Source organism: Diorhabda sublineata, chromosome 2, assembly GCF_026230105.1.
Source record: "Diorhabda sublineata isolate icDioSubl1.1 chromosome 2, icDioSubl1.1, whole genome shotgun sequence".
Classification (NCBI taxonomy): domain Eukaryota; kingdom Metazoa; phylum Arthropoda; class Insecta; order Coleoptera; family Chrysomelidae; genus Diorhabda; species Diorhabda sublineata.
Window position 1 is genome coordinate 41,331,474 of NC_079475.1, and position 22,895 is coordinate 41,354,368.

At 28.8% G+C, this 22,895-nt stretch overlaps 2 protein-coding genes across 2 annotated transcripts in view; one reads left to right on the forward strand and one right to left on the reverse strand.

The window, feature by feature from the left end:
* On the forward strand, window positions 1–22,725 carry LOC130440527 (plasminogen). Its single transcript, XM_056773761.1, has 6 exons — window positions 1–956; window positions 14,642–14,890; window positions 14,956–15,175; window positions 15,293–15,483; window positions 17,050–17,391; window positions 17,442–22,725. Exons 1-6 carry the CDS (start codon window positions 894–896, stop codon window positions 17,724–17,726), a joined length of 1,350 nt encoding a protein of 449 aa, XP_056629739.1. The 5' UTR covers window positions 1–893; the 3' UTR covers window positions 17,727–22,725.
* Window positions 19,825–22,895, reverse strand: part of LOC130440526 (DDB1- and CUL4-associated factor 1) — a 12,927-nt gene continuing 9,856 nt past the window's right edge. The window contains exons 21-25 of the mRNA XM_056773759.1: window positions 22,522–22,723; window positions 21,607–21,764; window positions 21,452–21,515; window positions 21,255–21,395; window positions 19,825–20,033 (exon numbers count right to left, since the gene is read on the reverse strand). Of these exons, the coding sequence (XP_056629737.1) occupies window positions 20,011–20,033; window positions 21,255–21,395; window positions 21,452–21,515; window positions 21,607–21,764; window positions 22,522–22,723 (588 nt within the window). The 3' untranslated portion in view covers window positions 19,825–20,010. The remainder of the gene's footprint in view (window positions 20,034–21,254; window positions 21,396–21,451; window positions 21,516–21,606; window positions 21,765–22,521; window positions 22,724–22,895) is intronic.

A 22,895-nucleotide genomic window follows, 5' to 3' on the forward strand; every position in this document is an offset into this window, starting at 1 on the left:
TAAATACATACGAAATACACACATTTTAGCTTGGTTTATGCATTGCAAAAGTAACAAATTAAATTCCTATTTGGGAGACACTGAATTAATACTTGTAGTTCATGCAGAAAATTAACAGTAAATTTCAATTACACCAACTTTTAACATCGTAGTTTAATTACTCAATTTTGTGAGGTTATGTGTACAGAATACGTCAGATTTGTCTGTATCGGTGGTATTATTTTGTCTATTCGAGTTATTGCGCCGATTCCCGCCGTGGTATTTTATTTTTAAAACTCATATCAAAAAAATAGTAAAAAGCAATGTCTGAAAGTCAGTAATGTCCTTTAGACGGTCGAACATTGATACACAGTCAGGAGCTATCGACATTTGTATGTTAATTTCAACTTTTATTGAATTTAAATCTAGTCAAGACTACAAAATTTCTTATATACCCCGTATAATTTAAGGATAATACCTTAAAGATCTTTATTATGATGGGATATTATATCTTTTTTAGTAAAATGTCTGTATTATTCCGTATACCTGATTTTTGTTGGTATGGGTAAGTTAGCGCGTGCTGTTACCATCGAAGAATCAAGTTCCACGTACTTTTATTTTTCATCGGTAGTCCGCTTGTAGTAGACCAGCTGACGTTTAGTACGAAGTCTGGCTGTGATGCATGAATAGATGCAACACTGTGAGCAGTCGTCTCCACAATTTTCGCGCGATGTATTAAAGATTCGTACTTCGTCTTTTTTTTTCAAATTTTTATCTGTTTTTAGATAGTTTATAGGTGATAAATTTCATCATTTGTTTTATTTACGTTTAGATAATGTATCAAAACGAGATTTTTATTTTAGTAAATTGCAAAGTTTAATTTTATTTGTGGCTTTCGGTAAAACTGTGGAAATATGAGTGACTTTTGTTTGGTGTGGACTCTGCTCGTTATAAATTTGGGATTCGCTTTGAATTCTGTAAGTCTTTGATTCAGATGTATATATAATTATAAAAACAATCAAACATAAAAAAGCGGGAAACACAATTTTTTGTCTATTTTTTTATCGTATTAAACATACCTTAATAATTTATTTCACTTAGAAAATCCTTTATCTATTCTTAAAATAATGATAAAGATTCTAATTATGTATAATTTAACGTAAAATTTTTATAAAATAATAAGATTTTTTTATCATAATTATGAAGTTGTGAATCTACTAAGTTGGTTAATGACCCCTACCCTACACTTTATTGTTTGTTCATAGACAAATTAATATTTTGTTTGTGCTTTAAGAAATACAAATATAGATTTGGGAAAAAGATATTCTATAGTGAAAAACTACAAATAAACAGAATGAATTTGTGATTTTTATACTTTGTAAATAAAAACCGAAATATTTTTGCAGTATTGCCAGTTATATCATGATCGAATAATGACATACAAAAGTTATTTTACTTTGTTTATAATCTTTTGAAACAGGATATATTCATTGGATAAATTAAATAAATATTATAATACAATTGTAATTTTCTTTATAACGTTTTATTTGGTCAAAATAGTAGTATTAAATATCAAATAGTTGCAATTTGGCATCGCTGTATAACCTAGCTTCAAAACTGTCTGCAATAAAAATATTGGAAAAAAATTAGATCCAACTAATACGAAATCCCATTGATTCCTATTTGTGTAAGTTAAATTTATACCAATGGTAACAGTTTTTATATTAGATAACCGTGTTTTGTACGTAAAAAAAGGAATAAAATTTCAGACCGAAACAGTGGCGTACTATTTTTTTTTATTTAATTTGATGGTTTGACGTAAACAATGAATTTTATACAAATTTAATATTAAATATTGATAATTGAAGGTATAATCAAACATAATTTGCAATTTTTTATTTATTCCTTTACTATAATAAATAAAATTGACATATACACACGTAGTGAATTGAATTTCATCACTTGGAATCAAATCGGGGCTCTTTTTTGACCTACTACACTAAAATTGTCAAAAATTCCTGGAAATTGGTTAATAACAAACAGAATTCGTGTACACCATCGAATAATTTAATTGTTAAAATATTATTTATAAGCAGTTTCAAGTATCGGTATCAGGTTTCGTTACGAATTTTCTCGCACGGCATGTATCGACTAAAAAATGGTGTTTTAATTAAAAGCAGGTAACTGACGGACGGTTTTTTACTATCAAAAGATAAGCCTCTACAAAAATACATATTGACCCACGTAAAATCGAATGTTCACTCTTCTTGGTAGATTATTTGTTGGGTCAATTAAAACCGTTGCTTGTATGTAATCAATTCAGCAATCGGAAATGTCTTTCTCGAAACTACACAGCCGAAAACGAGTCTCGATAACAACCTTATAATGTGAGTTCATTCAAGTTCAAGGTACAAGAAATTATGTTCGTGAATGAAATTGTATATAGCTCAGAGAAAGATGAGGATGCTTCAATGCCATCGAAGATATCATTTTCTTCTACTGAAACATCCATTATCTGGAAGATTTCAATTATTTTTTGTTTATTTATATATACGGGGTTCGTTTCATAATACATAATCCACATAAACAAAAAATATCGTTTGTTTTATGGCGTATAGATAATCTAAATAATTTCGAGGCTTTAGACTGGATTACTAAGAAAAAAACCGAAACTCAATGTTAAACACACGTATAAGTAGATACGAGGGCTGCTGTTTAAGTTTTCAGTAATGGCAACACTGATATGAATATGTCAAATCTGACGTTGTCATCTTGAAGTTTGACATTTGTAATACAGAACGTACCCAGAACGTGTTGTCATGTCAAAACTTTAGTATCAACCCTCGTATTAACGATTTTTAATGAGATTGGAATCAATTGAAAAATTTCCTTTCGTGTATCTAATAACCTACCAGCGTGAGTCCAATTACAAAATTCAAAAGTTGATTTCCAACTGTCAAGATTAACGTGACTTGTACAACTAGTTACTTCCGAAGTTTTTAACGAGTATCACGATCAATCAGAAGGCAAGGAAGTCATCGTTATTTCATATAATGCAGATATTATAAACGTAGAAATAATATAGTACGTACCACGTACAAGAATTCGTATTTAATGAGATTTTTCACCATGACATAGATATATACTATGAACATGTGCTTAAAAATGTTCTTTACAACTGATAACAAAGTTTTTTTTATGTTTGTCCTATATACAATGCACGATAATTCAATTTGAATCCTTACTAGTATGGTAAAAATTTTATTTAAAAAAAAAATACGGTACTAAAAAAAGTCATTCTTGTTTTGACCTTTTATAAACAAAAAAAACTACTCATAACTATCATTTACATACCCATATACAACTTAATATGTTTTTTATTCAAATAAATCCAGTGACCTATATGGAAATCTAAGTCACGACTTGAACAACTTCATATTCGTAATCAGAATACAAATTTCTAATAAAAAAGTCATCGTTCTTTAATATAATGCAGATATTACAGACGTAGAAACAATGTAGTACGTACCACGTCCAAGAATACCATATTATAGACGTTTAATACGCACTTACAATATAAACACGTACTTAACAATGCTCAATACAACTAATCTGAAAGTTTTAATATGTTTGTCCTATATACATTAATCTATTTAACGAATTTTGACAACCCAAAACCTTTTTTATTTATTATCTCGACAAAAATCCTAAAACGAATAAATCAGACATACATAACCTGAATATAACAACGACGTTGCACTGTGTATATGCTTTTAGTAGTTTCCACTAAGCTGTAGACATCAATTTTATATTAAATAATAAATATTTCTGATATTCTTCCAAATTGTTTATTCGATTTCCATAATTTATAAATAATATGGAAAATTATGTACTTCATTAAAATAAATAAATGTCAATTAGATTACTAATAATACTAACACGTGTATCTAACTTAAAAAAAATTATGACCGAGTGAGTGCCTCGTTATAATGATGTAACCCACCCATTCTTCAACCATTTGTTCCATTTATTATAGAGAATAAAATATTGTAATTGATTTCAACGTCAAATTAGACAGATAAGACTTGATAGGACAATAGACAATAATAATAATTGAAACTAATCTGTCGATAATGTATTATTTCACAGTAATCTAATAATAAATACTGTGAGAATCTATATACAGTGTGTCATATCTGAATAAATAGGACGTACTGTTTACAAAACTACAATAAGTTATTAGCAAGTAATGGTGTACCCTGTATACACTTATCTACGTATGAAATCGATTTATTCAAAACATATGAATTATTTAAATAAACTCGCGTTACTTTATGAACACACTATATACTAGTTGCATATTATGGAGTGTAGTGTTTGTTTATCTATTGGAAATGACGTCATTCTAACACTTGTGAATCTGTTTTTTTTTTTATAAACACAAAAAATCTTCACCTGTCGACATCTAGTCAAGGCGAATTTAAAAAAAAACGGGTGATTCATTCGAAATAATTAGTTATTTTTATTGGAATTAAACAAATCCAAACCGCGAAAAAAGGTTAAAGGACGCTGGTTCAACGTACGTATTTATTTTTGGCAGACGTTACACGAGTTATAAACTTCAAATTGCTAATAGAATAACTGTCAGAAATGAATAATTGTGGTTTGAACTTTTAAAATTAACAATTATTGTCAGAATTAATATAATTGTTGCCAACTGCAATAACAAATAAATATTAAAATGCTTAATTGAAATTGGATATGTCGATAACTTCATCTTCCATCTTGTTATTCCACATCCATAATTTCAATAGATTATTAAAATGCATAGAGAAAACTGTCAACACACTTTAGTCTATGTACTCTCCATAATTCATATCGTAAACAATAATGGGGCTATTTTTACTAAATATAAATTATAGATATTTAAGAATTTCTAAATCACTTTTTTTTTTCAAATTTCCTATTAATATTTTGATTAGTTTTATCCCAATTTCGTAAATAACATTGATCTATTCTCTTATAGATGGCGCTACCAAAAATTAAAAATGATTCATTTATTTTTCCTAACAAAATACTTTTAATAACAAGAGTTGTTGAAATATTTAAGGGATAGAATTTTTACAATCAAAATACCTCTATTCCAATAATAACAAGTATTTCCTTATCTTCATTGTTGTGAACTACTTTATACGTTACAAAATAAGAAACAATCGTTTATGAACAATTTAACGAGAATATTCTTTTTTATACTTGACTTTATTCAACTCATTCTATCTATTTGTTTGTAATTAATTTCGCAATCGATATTTTACTAATTTTACGTTAATATTTTGGTTTGAAAATTTTGTATTGTGAATTGTTTTTTAACTTCTATCGGTTCATTCAGTCTTCCGTCCGTCTCATTCGAATGACCACTATTAATTATGGCGGATACAAAAAATCAAAGCTCAGTTACATTTTTCTAACGTATGCAAGAAAATTCATCATAATTTAATGCGTTCAGTTGATGAGAAGAGGAAAGCCTGATATTACATCATAAAATAACTTTTTTTAAATGCTCTTATAAAGATTCGAAACTAAAAAAAAGGAGCAAGATATGAGTTATGGCGGACAAGATTGTATGACGTCAAAAGTACAAACGATTAAAAAATGTAGGCACTTTTAATGAAGGGGGATTTTTCAGGAACTTTTTCTATGAATTTTTATAATTATAATGTCTCTAATTGATAACTTTAACTAAACATTTCGCTTGCCTATTCAATGTTATTACATTGTTACATGAACAAGAGGCTTCATTAGTTGATATGGGTGGGTACCTACTAAATAATTCACGAGTAACATTAAATCAATTCGTTATTGAAAAACCGAGCGGTTGGAGCTAGAAAATTAGTCTAATTTTCTTTTCAACTCGAGTTGACTCAACACGGACCTCAACATACTCCTAAATTGGGATTCAAATTGACGTCTGTGGGAACATCATTATAATTTCACATGCAAATCAAGTTGGCAACGAAAAAGAAACAAAGAAATTAGAGTTGTTAAAACGTCGATTTCCTGTGATGATAGAAATCATTCGATTGATTAGTTTAGTATTCAGTTCATGACCTGAATTTATCGAATCGATTACGAAATCGATTAATATGAATAAATTACATAGTGCGTATTGAAATAGTTACTTTTGTTAGTACGTTATTAAAAGTGTCAAACTGAAGGCATTTTTTCGAATATTAATTATTGAAGATATGAAAACGTCAAGTTGTAAAACGTCGAGACGGTAGGGATTCGAGTGAAATTTCGAGTTTACGACGTATGAAACGTCATATTTTCAGTTAATGCATCTCAAAAATAACTTACATTTCGTTGAATAGTCGTCATACATAATATTTCTAAGAGCGTCATTAAACTTTGTTGGCACAGTACAGCACTTTGCACTTGTGCTGTCGCTTGAAAATGGCTACGTTTTGAACTTTGCCAGTTTCTCATTTTTTTCGATTTCAATAGAACATTGAAGAACTAAACTTTATAGGTTTTAATAATACAAAAATGTAATTTCTACACTCAGAAAATGGTATTTGTAAAACTATCTATCAAAAAAAAATATATACTCTTTATAAAAGTTTTGTTTTATATTACGTATCGATACTTAAAATCTCGGGGAATTTATACGAGGTGTGAATAAAAATACGATGACTAAATTTGTTTTTATAGAATATCAAGGTCATTGTTTTCTTGATTTTGGTACTGAGACGTTTGAGAAACAAAGTAATAAGAAAGAAAATAATAAAATGGACAAACAGCTTCTTTTTGTTTGTCTATACCCGCCTTATTTACCAGATTTAGTACCATGCGACTACTCAATAATAAAGTATGTGCTAAAAGGGAAACGTTTCTCTACACGATTTTAAAATGCACAGACATAGTTGACTCAATTTTCAACATTACTTTTGAGGAGATTAATTTTATTTTACTATTTTAATTTGTTTTCAAGAAAATGATTCTATGGATTTTTCGATCATTCTCGTATAACAATTTGCTTCTTGTAGTGCATTGAATTGTCTATAAAGAATTTTTTAAGACATTGTAGCAGTAGCAACTCAACTCGTTCTACTTTATAAATTTCGTAGTTAAAAACTTTTTTCATCGTACGTAGAAAGTCAGAACTCAAAAAAAGAAAAATGTAGACGCTTTGGGATTGATTGTAAAATACCTACGTTGTTATGAATTCATGCTAATCAACACACACATTTGGCAACGTCGAGAGGAATGGTCTCGCCGTTCGAACACCAAAAACAAATCAGTAGTTACCATAGCGACAACGAACTGTAAAAAACTAGCATATAATATATCGTTTTGAAAAAGATCTATAGAGAATAAACATCAAAAGTTTTTACTCTTTTTCGGTTCTGAAGTCAATTTTCGAATTAAGTAAATGTCATATTCGTATTCAGCACAGATAACAAATCAACATTTTAGTGAATTGCCGTTTCGTCAAAAGTGATTTACGACCATTTTATATAAAATTATAATCCATATATTTCTTCAAAAATTCTTAAAGTAAATATACCAGACAGATATCTAATTTCACGGTAAATCTTCAATTTAATAGCAGCTTATTTTTGAAAATGCTTAATTCACTTACCACAAAAGCTGTTTTAAATCTTTACATAAAGAAGATTTCATAGTAGGTATTTCAATATGCTTTGAAAATGTTTCGACGACCACCTGCTATACTAACGTGCCGTGACGTTAAAAATATAACAAAGAAAAAACAGGTGGGTCGTTAGAATTCAGTTGAAAAGCGATTACGACGACAAGATAAGGTTGAGTTACAAAAAAAATGATGAATTTCTGGTAAAAGACCTTGAACTTTACTAATAAATCCAGAAGATACAGATTCAAACTAGGTTGAATTGTTAAGACTATTGTTAACTAGAATTGTGTCCATTGCTTTTTAACTTTATTTCGCCGGTCTTGCGCAAACCGAATACATGATGACGTGGCGGACGCAGTCGAAAATTGCCGATGACCGACTAACTTAATCTGATTTTAACCGAATAGACAAGTAGTAAGAGGTTACCTATAGACGTTGTTGTACGTTATTTTACTATGACTAAAACTTAGGAGCCATCTCGCAAAAATTTGTTCTATTGAAAATATAAATCTATTCATTAATTTGCATATTATTCTCGGTATGAGTATTTAACAAGATATAAATTAGGTTATTTTGATTTTACTAAACTTCTAACTTAGTTTAGGAAGTTGAAAAAAAGCGACTTCTCCCCCGCGAACGACAATTTTGAAAGTGCGCGTGCGTTCCGTTATTAAACTGAATCAGAGCTAATATACGATTTTGCACGACTATGCACGATTCTATATTTCCTTACTATTCTAAAAGAACTGGAAAGTGTTTTCGATTATTTTGTTTTAGACGAATCGAAATTAAGGAATCGATTATTAATTCATAGAGTAAAAAGTGAATCAGAGAGAATTGCTAGATTGTCATATAAAACTTATGAATTTTTATAATGTCGAGCATATTCATAACCTCAAAGATTAAAAAGAATAGCCTAAAATTAAATACAAGATAAATTTTGATGAAATTTCGTCATGTCAGACGATTTATTAACTTAACAGCTCAATCCGAATTGTCAATTAGTAAGCTTTAACGTTATACATCAAATTTATCTCGAAATTCGATCTGTAGGTATAATATTATTTATTAAAACCACGTCCTATGTCAAAATAAATTACAACCTACTTGAATTTCACTGCAATTAGTTATTTTTATACAAATAACCGTTATATTTTGATACTAAAATTGCTGTATAATACGCTTGAAAATACTCATTAGATGTTTCTCAACAGATGGCCGTTCTCGGTCGATAGTTTTTTAATGGTTTTTTAAGAAAGTAATTAAATTAAACACTTGGAGATCTTTTAATCGATGTTAAATCCCACATTACCATCTAACCTGTACACAAATAGGTAGACACTTTACAAATGTCAATATTTCTTTCACCGTTTAACGTAAATATTCCACCAAAAATCAAAAAAACAAAATTTAATGTAGCATGTACATCAATTATCGAATATCTATAATTTTTATTAGACATCTTTTAAAATTAACAATTATTGTCAGAATTAATATTATTGTTGCCAACTGCAATAACAAATAGATATTAAAATGCTCAATTGAAATTGTATATGTCGATAACTCTATCTTCCATCTTTTTATTCCACATCCATAATTTAAATAGATTATTAAAATGCATAGAGAAAACTGTCAACACACTTTAGTCTATGTACTTTCCATAATTCATATCGTAAACAATAATGGGGCTATATTTACTAAATATAAATTATAGATATTTAAGAATTTCTAAATCACTTTTTTTTCAAATTTCCTATTAATATTTTGATTAGTTTTATCCCAATTTCGTAAATAACATTGATCTATTCTCTTATAGATGGCGCCACCAAAAATTAAAAATGATTCATTTATTTCTCTTAACAAAATACTTTTAATAACAAGAGTTGTTGAAATATTTAAGGGATAGAATTTTTACGATCAAAATACCTCTATTCCAATAATAACAACTATTTCCTTATCTTCATTGTTGTGAACTACTTTATACGTTACAAAATAAGAAACAATCGTTTATGAACTATTTAACGAGAATATTCTTTTTTACACTTGACTTTATTCAACTCATTCTATCTATTTGTTTCTAATAAATTTCGCAATCGATATTTTACTAATTTTACGTTAATATTTTGGTTTGAAAATTTTTTATTAAGAAATTAATTTTCAACTTCTGTCGGTTCATTCAGTCTTCCGTCCGTCTAATTCGAATGACCACTATTAATTATGGCGGATACAAAAAGCTCAGTTACATTTTTCTAACGTATACAAGATAACTCATCATAATTTAATGCGTTCAGTTAGAAGAGAAGAAGAAAGCCTGATGTTACATCATAAAATAACTTTTTTTAAATTCTCTTATAAATATTCAAAACTAAAAAAAAGGAGCAAGATATGAGTTATGGCGGACAAGATTGTATAACGTCACAAGTACAAACGATAAAAAAATGTAGGCACTTTTAATGAAGAGGGATTTTTTAGAAACTTTTTCATATATATTATTTGTTAAGGGTTATACCCCATTGGATTGAGACAAATATACGTATCTTAATGTGATTTATCTAAATTAGTTACAAATACAACAGTAGATGGTAGTACTGTACAAAATTATTAGGAATACTTATTTTCTATGAATTTTTATAATTGTAATGTCTCTAATTGAAAACTTTAACTAAACATTGGAGATCTTTTAATCGATTGTAAATCCCACATTACCATCTAACCTGTACACTTTACAAATATCAATATTTCATTCTCCGTTTAACGTAAATATTCCACCAAAAATCAAAAAAACAAAATTTAATGTAGCATGTACAACAAATATCGAATATATATAATTTTTATTACACAACGTTGAAACCCAATAGTCTAAATGAAACTAATTAAGAACTTAATTACGTTTACACGTAAATTTTAAGTTTCAAAATCGTATTTTGCCGTAATGTTTCCATAAACTTTATGGCAGATTCTTGACCCCGTCTGGTAGATAATTTAACCGATGTCCGAAACGAATAGCCCACTTTTTATTGTCTGCGTTTGTTGTAAAAATATCTTCTATGTCATTCAACTACCTCATAAAATAATTTAATTAATTTATGACACGATTTATGACCCATTATATCATTAAAGTTCATTTTTCTATCCTTTCACTATATAAACGTATTGGAAAGACACTGTTTTCGTTTTTATATCTCTAGAGGCACATACTTAGTCTATTAAATCATTAAAGAATAAATGTTTTTTTTAATATAATTTTATTTACGAGGGAGATTAAATTAAATCAATTTTTTACAGTTTATACCGCCAATACACATCGAAACTTGAAATGACAGAATGTTATTATTGAGGTTATGTTGATGATTAGTGACCGCCAGATATAATCAGTGTTACCAACGCCATAAAAGTAAATAGAGATTGTCGTATTACGTAATTAGGTCCTTTTATCGATTTATATTCTAATCCTTATTATTTTAATTTTTTATCGACACCTTTAGCAGCCCACACACTTACCTTCTTTTTAATTACAAATCATTTACGGTCATTCTAAAAATAATCTTTAATGGACATATACGTGGGACTTAAAATCCGTGGGTTCCACTATGGATTTCGATTTTATGAATGAAACTTCATCCAAAGATATTCCACCAAAAGTGGATATTTGGTATTAACTTTTAATATTAATAATAATTTCATCCCCTACGTAATTTCCTGATGTAAATACGTAAACAGGGATGTGGTTTAACAAAAATACTTCTTTATAGACTGAACTAAATGATGACTTTCTAGTCGCACTAACTGTATTCTTTAAATACATTTTAACGCCGCGTATCTCATAAATTAATAGCTGTTAGGTTTTATCTAAAATCTAGCGTCGCTTTAAGACATTCTAACTCGACACTGATTTATGGAAAATGGTAAAAAATTGTTTTTTTACGCAATCTTATACCCTTTGATGTTTTTTTAACTTACAGATAGACGTAATTGACTTTTTTAAATTAATTACAGACACACATCGTAGCGTTCGCATAGACACTGATTAGTCCAGTCAAAAATCCTCATCGATTTTATGTGTACGAAAAATGTCCTTGAAAATGAGTTTATCGAATTGATCATATGTACATTTATGGTGGCGCCATCTATCGCGCTAACTAGAAATCATATAGCATTACAAAATTATGTAAACAGAGGAGAGGTATACATAAAATATAATAAAATAAACACATTTATAAAACAATAATAATAATAAAAAGATTAAATATTGTACAGACATTTAAAATAACATTAATAAAAGTAATAGTAAAGTAACAATATGGTGTCGCCATCTTGCGTCGAATGCAGAAGCTAAAAATTACGATACGAACGAATCAGTCTGGATTTTAGACGTTCCGCGTTTCACAAATCCCGATTTACGATGGTTAACTGTAAAAATTTTCCATGAAAAAGATTCCAAGATATGGATTTGTCATATTTTCATTTTAATCATATAACTTTGAAAAATACTGTTTTTTAGTGGTTTATGTGAGTAAATTTGACCCAATAACTAATCAATTGATAGAAATTTTTGTTTTAACAATTGAAATTTTGTGCACACGTGTTGGGCTCACATTTAATGACATTTAGAATATGCCTATTTTTAAAATTAACTTGTCTGGGGTGAGAAACATCTCTACAAGATATGTTGTTAATGTCGAGTAAGTCTACAGATGTCTTTTGTATATAGTCTAGGAAATATATTTAAAAAATAATAATAATAGAAACGTTTACTAATTTTTGGAAATTTGACAACACGAACATTATAATTTCAATACAAAAAATGTTTATATAAAAATATTTTCTAAGCGTGGTATTTTAAAGTTAACGTACGAGGGATGATCGAAATTATTTTAAAAACAATATTTATTTTCAAATTTTCGTTTTCCCTTTCAAACTACGTTCCAAACTGTTAGTTGGTAAAAATGTTAGCAGCCAACTTCATGTATGTCAGATGTCAGTTGTCTAAGTTGTCACTGAAAATGATATGTAATGTAGCAAGAATATTTTTCTTTATATATTAATAAAATTTTAAACTTCAAGGAAGTAATCATTATTTTGAATGCAAGAAGGCTCTTCCAAGTAATAATCAAACATCCTGTATGTCATGTTATTTTGAAAAAATTACAACAAATATTTTTATTTAAATGATCCTTGATTGATTTCTCAATGTAAAACTACTTTTACTACAAATAATTTAATCAATTAATGAACTAAATAAGAAATACATCTGTAAATATTATACAACGCCCATAATTTCATATGTTTACTGACACATTCCGACGTACTGAGTCCCTCAGGTTACGGTGGCATTTGTAATAAAAATTAATCCAATTCGACACTTTCCACTAAATAATTTACCTCAACCTCCTTTATCCGAGAAACACAATCGTTCATAAAAAACCTATATATTGATGTGTTCAACAAAAGTATTTCATTTGATCAGCTGATTTGCCATATATGTTATTAGTTGTTAACCGAACAGTAACTAGACGATACAAAATCACTACATTATTTTTCGTGATGAATTGCTTTTACACGTTGTCTTGTACACATTTTTTCATTAAAAAAATCTTTGTTTTCTAATATATTTTTTTAAATTATAGATAACGAGTTATAAATATATTAGTACTGGGAAAGTTCAACTACGCCATCTCTATGAGATGACATGAACCTGCGTGCCACCATATTGAATAAGACTAACCGTATGTCTTAGCTTGATTCAGTTAATGTCTAGTATTAATATATAAACATCCACAGTGTAATTTTCTTTCACTACTTAGTAAATGAATTTCCAATTATATCAATCATTATTTAAGAATAATGGAATCTAAATAACAATTTTTTATTGGCTACTAAAAAAATTACGCTTAATATAAGTGGGAAATGAAATAGGGAAATCACGTCGGTATAATCGAACCGGATTGAAGCAAAGACATGCGTTTGGTTATAGCTTGACTTAACATTTTTTAAAAATCTTTCTTGGTACTGATATAATTAAAACGTATGTGATAGTAACTATATAATTATTTTAAACTGGTCATTTGTTTTATTATTCAAAGTATTTGACGTTAATTTTCATTCCAATTTCACCGACACTTAACACAAAAAAATATAATTGCTTTTAAATTATCGTGTGTGAGATAGTCGTCACTCAATGTCAGCAATTTCGTAATTAATTATTTAACATATGTCTATTAAAAGTATCAAAAATTGTTTTGAATATTTAAATATATATATATATAAATATTTCAAGAGACATAAAGTTATCTTATTATAATGTATTATGAGGATGATGAAAAAAAAAATGAAAACCGTTTACAAAATTAGATATTTATTCGTATTTATACAGAGGGAATACAAAAAATAATACTCTTCAAATTTTTCTATATTTTGAAATGGATCTTTGTACATTATTCAAACTTTTGCCACTAGGCTTGTAATAATCGAAATAAACGTAAATTCTAGCGTGCAATGTCGGGTAAGTATGGTGGGTGGGTCAGTACCAAGAAATAAATGACAGAAATAAATACAAGGTGTGATAAAAAAATACGTTGATTAAATTTTTATATATTTCGATTGCCTAAGAAGGTGACGAAAAGTTGATATCTGTTTATAGTAATGATGTAGTTAGTTCGAACTTAGATTATACGAGGGATGAACGATTTGAAATTATAAATCAGTCAGTTATGGACGAGGAATAGTCTAGACGGTCTTCAATCACAAAAATAGATGAAATTGTACAAGAAATGGTTAAATATCTTCATATAATCATTATAAAGAAATCTAAAAAATGAATTAACGAATTCCTTTTCATTATAACAACGTGTTATGACATAAATTGGGAGTTTCTTGACTTTGTTTATTTAAATACAGTAGTAGTAGTCGTGAAAACTTTTATTTATTTATTTTATACAAGTATTAAGTATTTTTAATCCTTGCAACGCCTATTTAATGTTATAATTGTATAATATATTTATATTACAGAAACCTACACTAGAAAACATGTTTTCTCTTCAAAGAAACATGGATTCCATGTACAAAAATATGACTATGGAATATTCAGATTGGACCTTTTGGAGTAGATGTAACAAATGTGTTCAAAGAAGAATGAAAGAATGTCTGCGAGAAGGTTGCGAAGGACACAGAATATACCAAGAAAAACCCTGCGACCAAAAACGATGTAAACGAAAATCCAGACAAAAAAATAGTTTCAAAATTGTACATTTGAATAAGGTGGGATTTACTTCTTATTAAATCTGTTTTTTTTTTCGTTTTTAAGGGCTTATATCTTGTTTCAGAACAGCAACTATCTGATGAAACAAGGTCCTTCGGATATTTGGAGTAGATGGAGCGAATGGACGTCTTGTAATAGGAGTTGTAGGACTTCAAGGAATAGGAAATGTAAAAAACCGAGTAGATGCGGAAAGAAAATCCAAATAGAAAACGCCTATTGTTATCACAACAAAACTAAATGTGAAATTTACGTACTTAATTTGATAGATAGAAATAAAACTAGAGGTATGTAAATTGTATCGGTTGTAAATTTTATTGACGAACCTCGTATACATCGATTTATAATAATTTTCATCAAAGGTCTTAATCTAGGTGTCTTATTATGTATACATTGACGTTTAGATTCGAGAAAGTACCACTACGACAGCAGTACCAACCGTCACAACAACACCGTCAGCCAAAATCGTAAAAATAAAAGAACCAAAAGATGCGGGATACCCAATAGAAAATCCACAATGTTGCGTATAATAGGCGGAGTCGAAGCCAGAAGGTATAAATGGCCTTGGCATGTTGCCGTTTTGAACCAGTATGGGGTACGTAACAAATTTTTTTAATCCTCTTTATATTTGGGGAGTGTAGAAAAAAATATGTAATCCGCCATTTTGTTGACGACTATATTAGATGTACACCCTTTTCTCATAGATTACTTGTCGAACCCTTTGATTTCATACTCATATTGATAGAATTATGAAAAATATTAGCTTCATATTTTATTTCCATAATCTACTTTTCACGCCCTCCATATTTAATGTTGATATTAATTTGGTTGCGAAAAAAATATGTCATCAATCATCTTTTCGGCAGCCATATTGGTTTACATAACTTTCGTGGTACACTAGTAATTGCATGCTGTAAGTACAGATAATTATTACATTATTAAACTGAAATAAATATGTTCCTCATATTAATATAAATAAAAATATCTTTTAGTTAAAAAAAATTCAACTTATCAAACATGTGTACATATAATAAAATCCTATATCAAATTTGGCAACTCTGTAACTCGACAGTTAATTATAGGTTGGGATAATATATACGTATTCCAAATTGTAATAATAAATATCGTTATTTAATCATAATTAGTGACAGTAATACTATAATTTAAAAAATATATATATAAATAACTATGTATTTTAGTTATTATAAATGCATTTATTATTAATAAATATATATTATCAATAAATCGCCATAGTGGTTAAACGTCACATCACCATTTTTAAATGTTCGGATTCGTTCACATTCGAATCACTAGATATGAATAGATCTTTGGTGACATGGTTTTAAATTTGAAAAAAATTGTTGTTTGGGTGAATATTGGTGAAAATAATTCTATTATTAAACAAATGGAAAATATTTGTACATAATATAGAAAAACTTTACTACTCGCGCTAAAAATCTATTTACGTGTATCATAGACTATAACCTAAATCTGACAGCGCACGGCAACAGCTGATCGGTTAATATAGATACGAAGTACACATCCTAATAATTAATTTAACAGTATGGTTATTATTTCGAAATAGACTCTTTTGAAGGCTAGTGGGTTATTGAATACACATCGATATTTAATATTTTTATTTTATATTTTATAAGGAAACGTCAATAAACCACGTAGCTCGGCCAAGAAGGGGGAGGCGATAAGTTCAAGTACTACGCCGAACCACGTGACGAGTGGGGAAACAAAGTTTTCTTCAGATTAAATTCTATTTGGTACACAAATGCTAAAATTTCAGTAAGAATCATGAAAACATTGTTTAAAAAATAAAGAACTGTTGATGTCTTATTAAATATATAGTAGAAATCGTAAAATATTATGAAACAACCACGTAGGATTGGGCAGGGTGGGAGGGGCCATCGAAAAGGCTACGTTCAAAGAGGGAGGACTATAATATGACACGTGATTTATAAACACTCCCTAATAGTTACTCGTTTAATTACCTTAAATATTTTAATTTTCAATATAACGATGTACGACGTTGTCAATATTAACTTAATATCAAAGATAATCAGACGAAATGTTTTTTTTTTTGGAAAATTCATGGGATATACATTTTTATGTTTATAGAATTACTGTCATGACGGTAAAATGACGTTTTCAGGAAGCGTTTTGCGGCGGTACCCTAATTGCACCACGATGGGTACTAACAGCGAATCACTGTATTAGAAAATTCCTGAAAGTGAGACTGAATTCGCACGATTTACGATCAACCGATGGTAGCGATCTTGAAATGACGGTCTACAAGATGTTTCCACATCCTAAGTTCAGTTATAAAACAGTAGACAACGATATCGCTTTGTTGATGTTACCTAGAGCCGTTAAGACGCCTATAGCTTGCCTACCCGATAGAAAACCGAAAATCAGGCAGATTTGCTCGGTAATGGGATGGGGAAAAGTTAATCCGGATCACGTTTTCGGAGTACCTGTTCTTAATGAAGCGAAGGTGGAATAATTCATAAGGTTTTATTGAATTTTAAGAATTTTTTTTTGCAGCTACCGATTGTTCGTCAAAAAACTTGTCGTAAATCATATAAACAGTTCATGATAAGCGACAATATGCTTTGCGCTGGTTGGTATTCGGGCAGAGCTGATACTTGCGCCGGAGACAGTGGCGGGGGTCTGATGTGTCCGACTAGAAAAAATAAAAAAACGTCCTACAGTATCCACGGAATCACCAGCTTTGGAGACGGTTGCGGAAGGCGACAAAAATATGGAATTTACACTACGGTGTATAATTACATCGGCTGGATTAAGTATATAATCGATCACTATTCTTAATAATATAAAATTTCTAATAATTTTTTTATTATCTCTGTATTTTTTCAATCACCCTGTATATTCAAGTAGTATACGGGATTGATATTTATTCTGACGTCATACTAAACACGATATTAATCAAAACCGGTAGTGGCTACTGTTACTTTGGTGTATGCGTAAATATTATAACTATTTAAATGTTTTGTCGTTATATATATATTTTTTAAATATTAGCCGATTTACAAATAAAAAAACTAATCCAAACAATGTTAACCAAAGGTTATGCTTGCCTCCCAGCGGCCATATTGGTATTACAAACGTCAAAATATTTTGAAAACTACTGGATTGTAGGATTGATGAATGATAAATGACAGCTATCAGAAGAAGTCGATATAAATCCTTATGAATAGAATTAAATTAATGTTACAACTTTTTACTTCTTAAACCTTTTTTTATATCTGTTTGTTTATAACTAATCATAAATTTAGGTCTGTTCTAATTTAAAATTAGTTTTTGACAAAACTATTTCCGTTTTTATCTATGGAGTTAATATTAAAGATAGAGAGAGCGAGATATGATAGTTCTAGAACTGTTGATAGAGAGAGAAATAACTTCGTATCTATCTCTATATTCTCTATTTTGATTGGATCGCAATGACGTCGAAGTTTCAAGTAGTAGGAACAGCAAATTAAGAGAATAACAAATTTTAATTCTTTTCGGAAGTAGAGGGTGAAAGGGAGCGGTAAACTTTTCTTTCTCTTCCAATACAGTTCCACTTACATATCGCTCTCTCTATCTTTAATATTAACTGTGATTTTAATCACAATAGAACTTGACATTGACAATTGACATTATGTAATTATGATTAAAAGATAAATGTACCTACTGAAAGTATACGTTTTTACTGTTAATAGAAAAGGTTAGAATATATAAAATTTGTGTTATCATGTTTATTATTACTGACGTCAGAATAAAGGAGTGTAGTTTTTTTTTATTTTATATACAATCTTGATTACTTCGACGATATTACAGTGTAAATTAAATATTATGTAAGTTTTAATTTCTTTTCTATGAGAAATACTTTTGAAACATAATAAGGAATATTTCGACTTATAAAACATCACGTTAAGAATGTTTTGTTCGATTTTATGAGTTTATTATGTAGTATAATGAAGAAACTATAGAAATTTACTCCCGATTTTCTTTTTTCTTCTGATTTGGGGGTTAGGTTAGGTTAGTCTCCTCGAAAATATTATTCCAACTAAAAATCTTTCTGTTTAGAATGTTTCAATTTAATTTAATTAGTTGCTTGTAAACTAAATTGACCTAATTCGCTTTATAGAATTAGAACTGGGTAAATTTCTGTTTAATTGTTTTTAATCAATATAATCTAGTCATTATTAGCTACTAAACTAAACTGAAGGTGTAATTGACTGCCATATAGATTTAGGGGCGTAACGTAAGTTAAGGGCGTTAATTAGGATTTAATAATAAGATAATTTTGTACATACCCCAATTATTTAGTTTATATAATAAACTTGTAATATTTCACTGTTTCTTTTTTTCATTTCTTTACCCAAAATCACTCGACGTTATGAATACAAAACGGAGAATTGCAAATGAAAACAGGTCGAAAATTTAAATGGTAAGATGATTTAACGAATTAATAAAAATACTGCAATTTAGTTTTACTTCGATACCCCTTTCACATATGGAGTGTAGAGGATGAATATCTCTTATAGGAGAGGTGAAAAAGTGTCCACCTGTAAAAGGCAAATACATAAACAGTGAATACACGTAATTTATGTATTGAAAGTTGCACCAATTCTAGAAAGAAACAGCACTGGGCTAAGGGAGTAGATAAATATAACGGTGGAAGAAGAAATTTAATGGAACACCATACCATAATTTTTTTGTATTTCATTTTAATATGAAAAAGGAATTTTATTTAAAGTGCAGTTTCCTATTACTTCGTCCTAGGTTATATCCTGCTGGTAAATCCACCACTGGTGAAGGATTAAGGACTAAGGAAGGTCATTTTACTAGTGTTTAAAATATAAAAATAAGATTTTCCTTTTATTTTGTTAAATTTTTTATTTAAAAATCAAACGAACACTTATATATTACAAACTATCATTTATTTTCGACAATTACAATAATTATAACAACGCTAATGTTTTTATATCATCTAGATAGATACAAGCTCTATTTACAAGGATATTTATTGCGCCACATCAAAAATCAATATAACAAAATTACATAAATAATTTTTTTTAAATTTCATATTGTGTCGTGAGTATATTCCTCAAAAATTTATTTGGAAAGTGGCTGGAAAATAGATCAAAAAAATTTCACACATTCCGATTGAATAAAAATACATTTGAACTATTAAAACATAATAAACCACTTTTAAGGTCGAATTTAAATAATTATTGAACATATTTTATAAATAAAACTAAAGATTTTGTCAATTTCATAGATATCTAAAGGTACATTTGAACTACTGGCATCTCATTTTCACTGTATATTTGGGAAACTATCGATATTAAGTACATTTGAACTATTAAAACAATCTATAAGGTCAAATTGAAATAACGAATAAACAAATTTTATAAATTTAATTGATATTTGAAGATACATTTGAATTAATTTATCTCATCGGTATAATTTATGTGTAAACGAAATAAAACTTAAGATTTTGTCAATTCATGGATGTCTAAAGATACATTTGAACTACTGGCATCTCATTTTTAGTGTATACACAGAAAATATGAAACTGTACCGACCTAAAGATAAATTTGATCTATTGTACATCATTTTATCGAATGTTAAATTTGAACTATTCATTTTATCACCATCATACATGCAGAATGATTCAAATTATACAGATATACAATATGCGAATGTACATTTGAACTATTAAAACATAATGAACCAGCCGTAACATATTTTATAAATTTAATAGATATATTTGAACTAATTTATGTCATCTGCATCATTTATGTGTAGACGAAATAAAACTAGAGAAAATATGAAACTTTATGGATTGGAAGATAAATTTGATCTATTGTACATCATCTCATCGAAAGTCATATTTGAATTATTCATCTCATGTGCAGAAAGATTGAAACTATACAGATATATGGTGGTACATTTGAACTACTGGCATCATATGTGTTGTTGAGGATCGAACTGTACGAATTTTATCAATTGTATTGATCTGAAGGTACATTTGAACTACTGAATATGTGAAGAAATGAAAAATAAATAATTTCTATAGCGGAATAACAGAAGGAAGAAAATAAAATTCACCATTACTGCAATAATTTTCTATCTTGAAAATATAAAATCACAGCCATATTTTGAGAAATCTACCCGATGATCGGAAATTTAGTTATACAATTTTTTAAATGTAATTTATTACACGTTAAAAAAATTTTTGTGAACTTGTAACTGTTGTTCTTCGCAAATTCAATATTATTTACAATTTAAAATCCCATTTTTGTCGTAAACCAAATTAATAGAATCACATTTCGAACAGTAGCTCACCTAAAAACGATTCCGCACCAAACGAACTAACATTACCGCTCGATAAACTGGTCCAGCTTTCCGAATCGCTATCCTCATTATCATCCCCATCGTCGTTGTCGTCATCATTGTTATCGTCATTGTTATCATTATTATCGCCGTCTAAAGAAAAAAAATAGTTAAAAATATAGTTAATTTGAGCTACAGTTATTTTTCACCATCATTATCGGAATCGTTATCGTCACTTCCTTCAAGATCGTCTTCTTCTTCATCGTCTTCTTCCTGAAAAGACAAAAAAAAAACAAATAAACAACCGTATTAAGGAAATAGCGAATATATAGGGTGACTCATTTAGTAATATCAAACTCAGTACCTGTTCGTCTTCGTAATCTCGTCTTCTTCCTACGTCATATACTCGAACAACTGATTCTTGTACGGAATTGTACATCCCTTGATTTTCTACTATCGATATCTGTGTATCAAAACGACTACACGCCAAATCGTAAATGCTTTTTTTAACATCAAACGTGGCTGGAAAAAATATTTAGAAGAGCTGAATTAGTTTTATATGAACAGTTATCCGAAGGTACATTTGAACTACTGGCATTTTATTTTCATCATATGTGAATAGTTATGAAATAGTATCGAACTTGGAATGGAACTAGGCTGAATAGGATAAAGGAAGTAGCTTCAAGAAGAAAAACAACATTAAAATGAAAAATAAAGAAGAATATAAATGAAGATAATCATAACTATAACAGATACAATTTTAAATAGCAGGAATATTTCAGGTTTCGATCGAAGACATCTTGTTTGAGCCCCAATAAAATTTGAATTCGATTCAATTTAGTAAAGACACCATTGAACAGAATTATATTGAATTGAGATTTAAAGCAATTAAAAAAATAATAATATTCATAGAGTCACTATTAGTGTTATATCAATTATCTGAAGGTACATATGAACTACTGGCATTCTATTTTCATCATTGTTTAAACCCCAATAAAGTTTATATTCGATTTATTTTAGTAGATTTCAGACGAAATTAAAAAGAAAAATAATATTGGAAGAGCTAAATTAGTGAAATATCATCTGAACAGTTATCGTACGGTACATTTGACTTATTGGCAAAGCTATGATGAACAGGATGTGATAAGAAGAAAGAAAAACAGATGAAATGACATTGAGAAATAGAAAAAAATAAAACTAAAGATTATCAGGTACAAAATATGACAAATAAGGGAATCGTAGAACAAAAACGAAAAAAAAAAAAAATTGAACAACTTACTTATACTAGAATAATCGATGGCATCTACAGTCTTGAAGCTAGTATCGAACGTCGAGTCTCCATCATCCATTTCCTGTTCCAAAGATATTGCGTATATCGCTGTATTCAATGGAGAAAACGTTATGGAACACTGGTTCAAAATTGGTACTGTTTTTAAAAGGTGGAATGTTCTTATATCCCATACTTCAGTATTTGACACTATCTAAATAAAAAAAACACACAAAAATACATTAAATAATAAATATGAAAATAAAACAAATTTTGGGGATTTTAGAATGATTTGATAGAAAATAACAAAAAATCCAAAGTCTGTACCAACAACGGAACAAATTAATACAACTAATTGCCCTGTAATCTTCTGCGGTGCAAAAATA

Bases quoted from the DNA above. Each gene is read 5' to 3' on its own strand.
- LOC130440527 (XM_056773761.1), top strand. From the start codon at position 894: ATGAGTGACTTTTGTTTGGTGTGGACTCTGCTCGTTATAAATTTGGGA. The intron at 957-14,641 runs GTAAGTCTTTGA...TTTATATTACAG, and splicing joins TGGGATTCGCTTTGAATTCT to AAACCTACACTAGAAAACAT. The intron at 17,392-17,441 runs GTGGAATAATTC...TTTTTTTTGCAG, and splicing joins CTGTTCTTAATGAAGCGAAG to CTACCGATTGTTCGTCAAAA.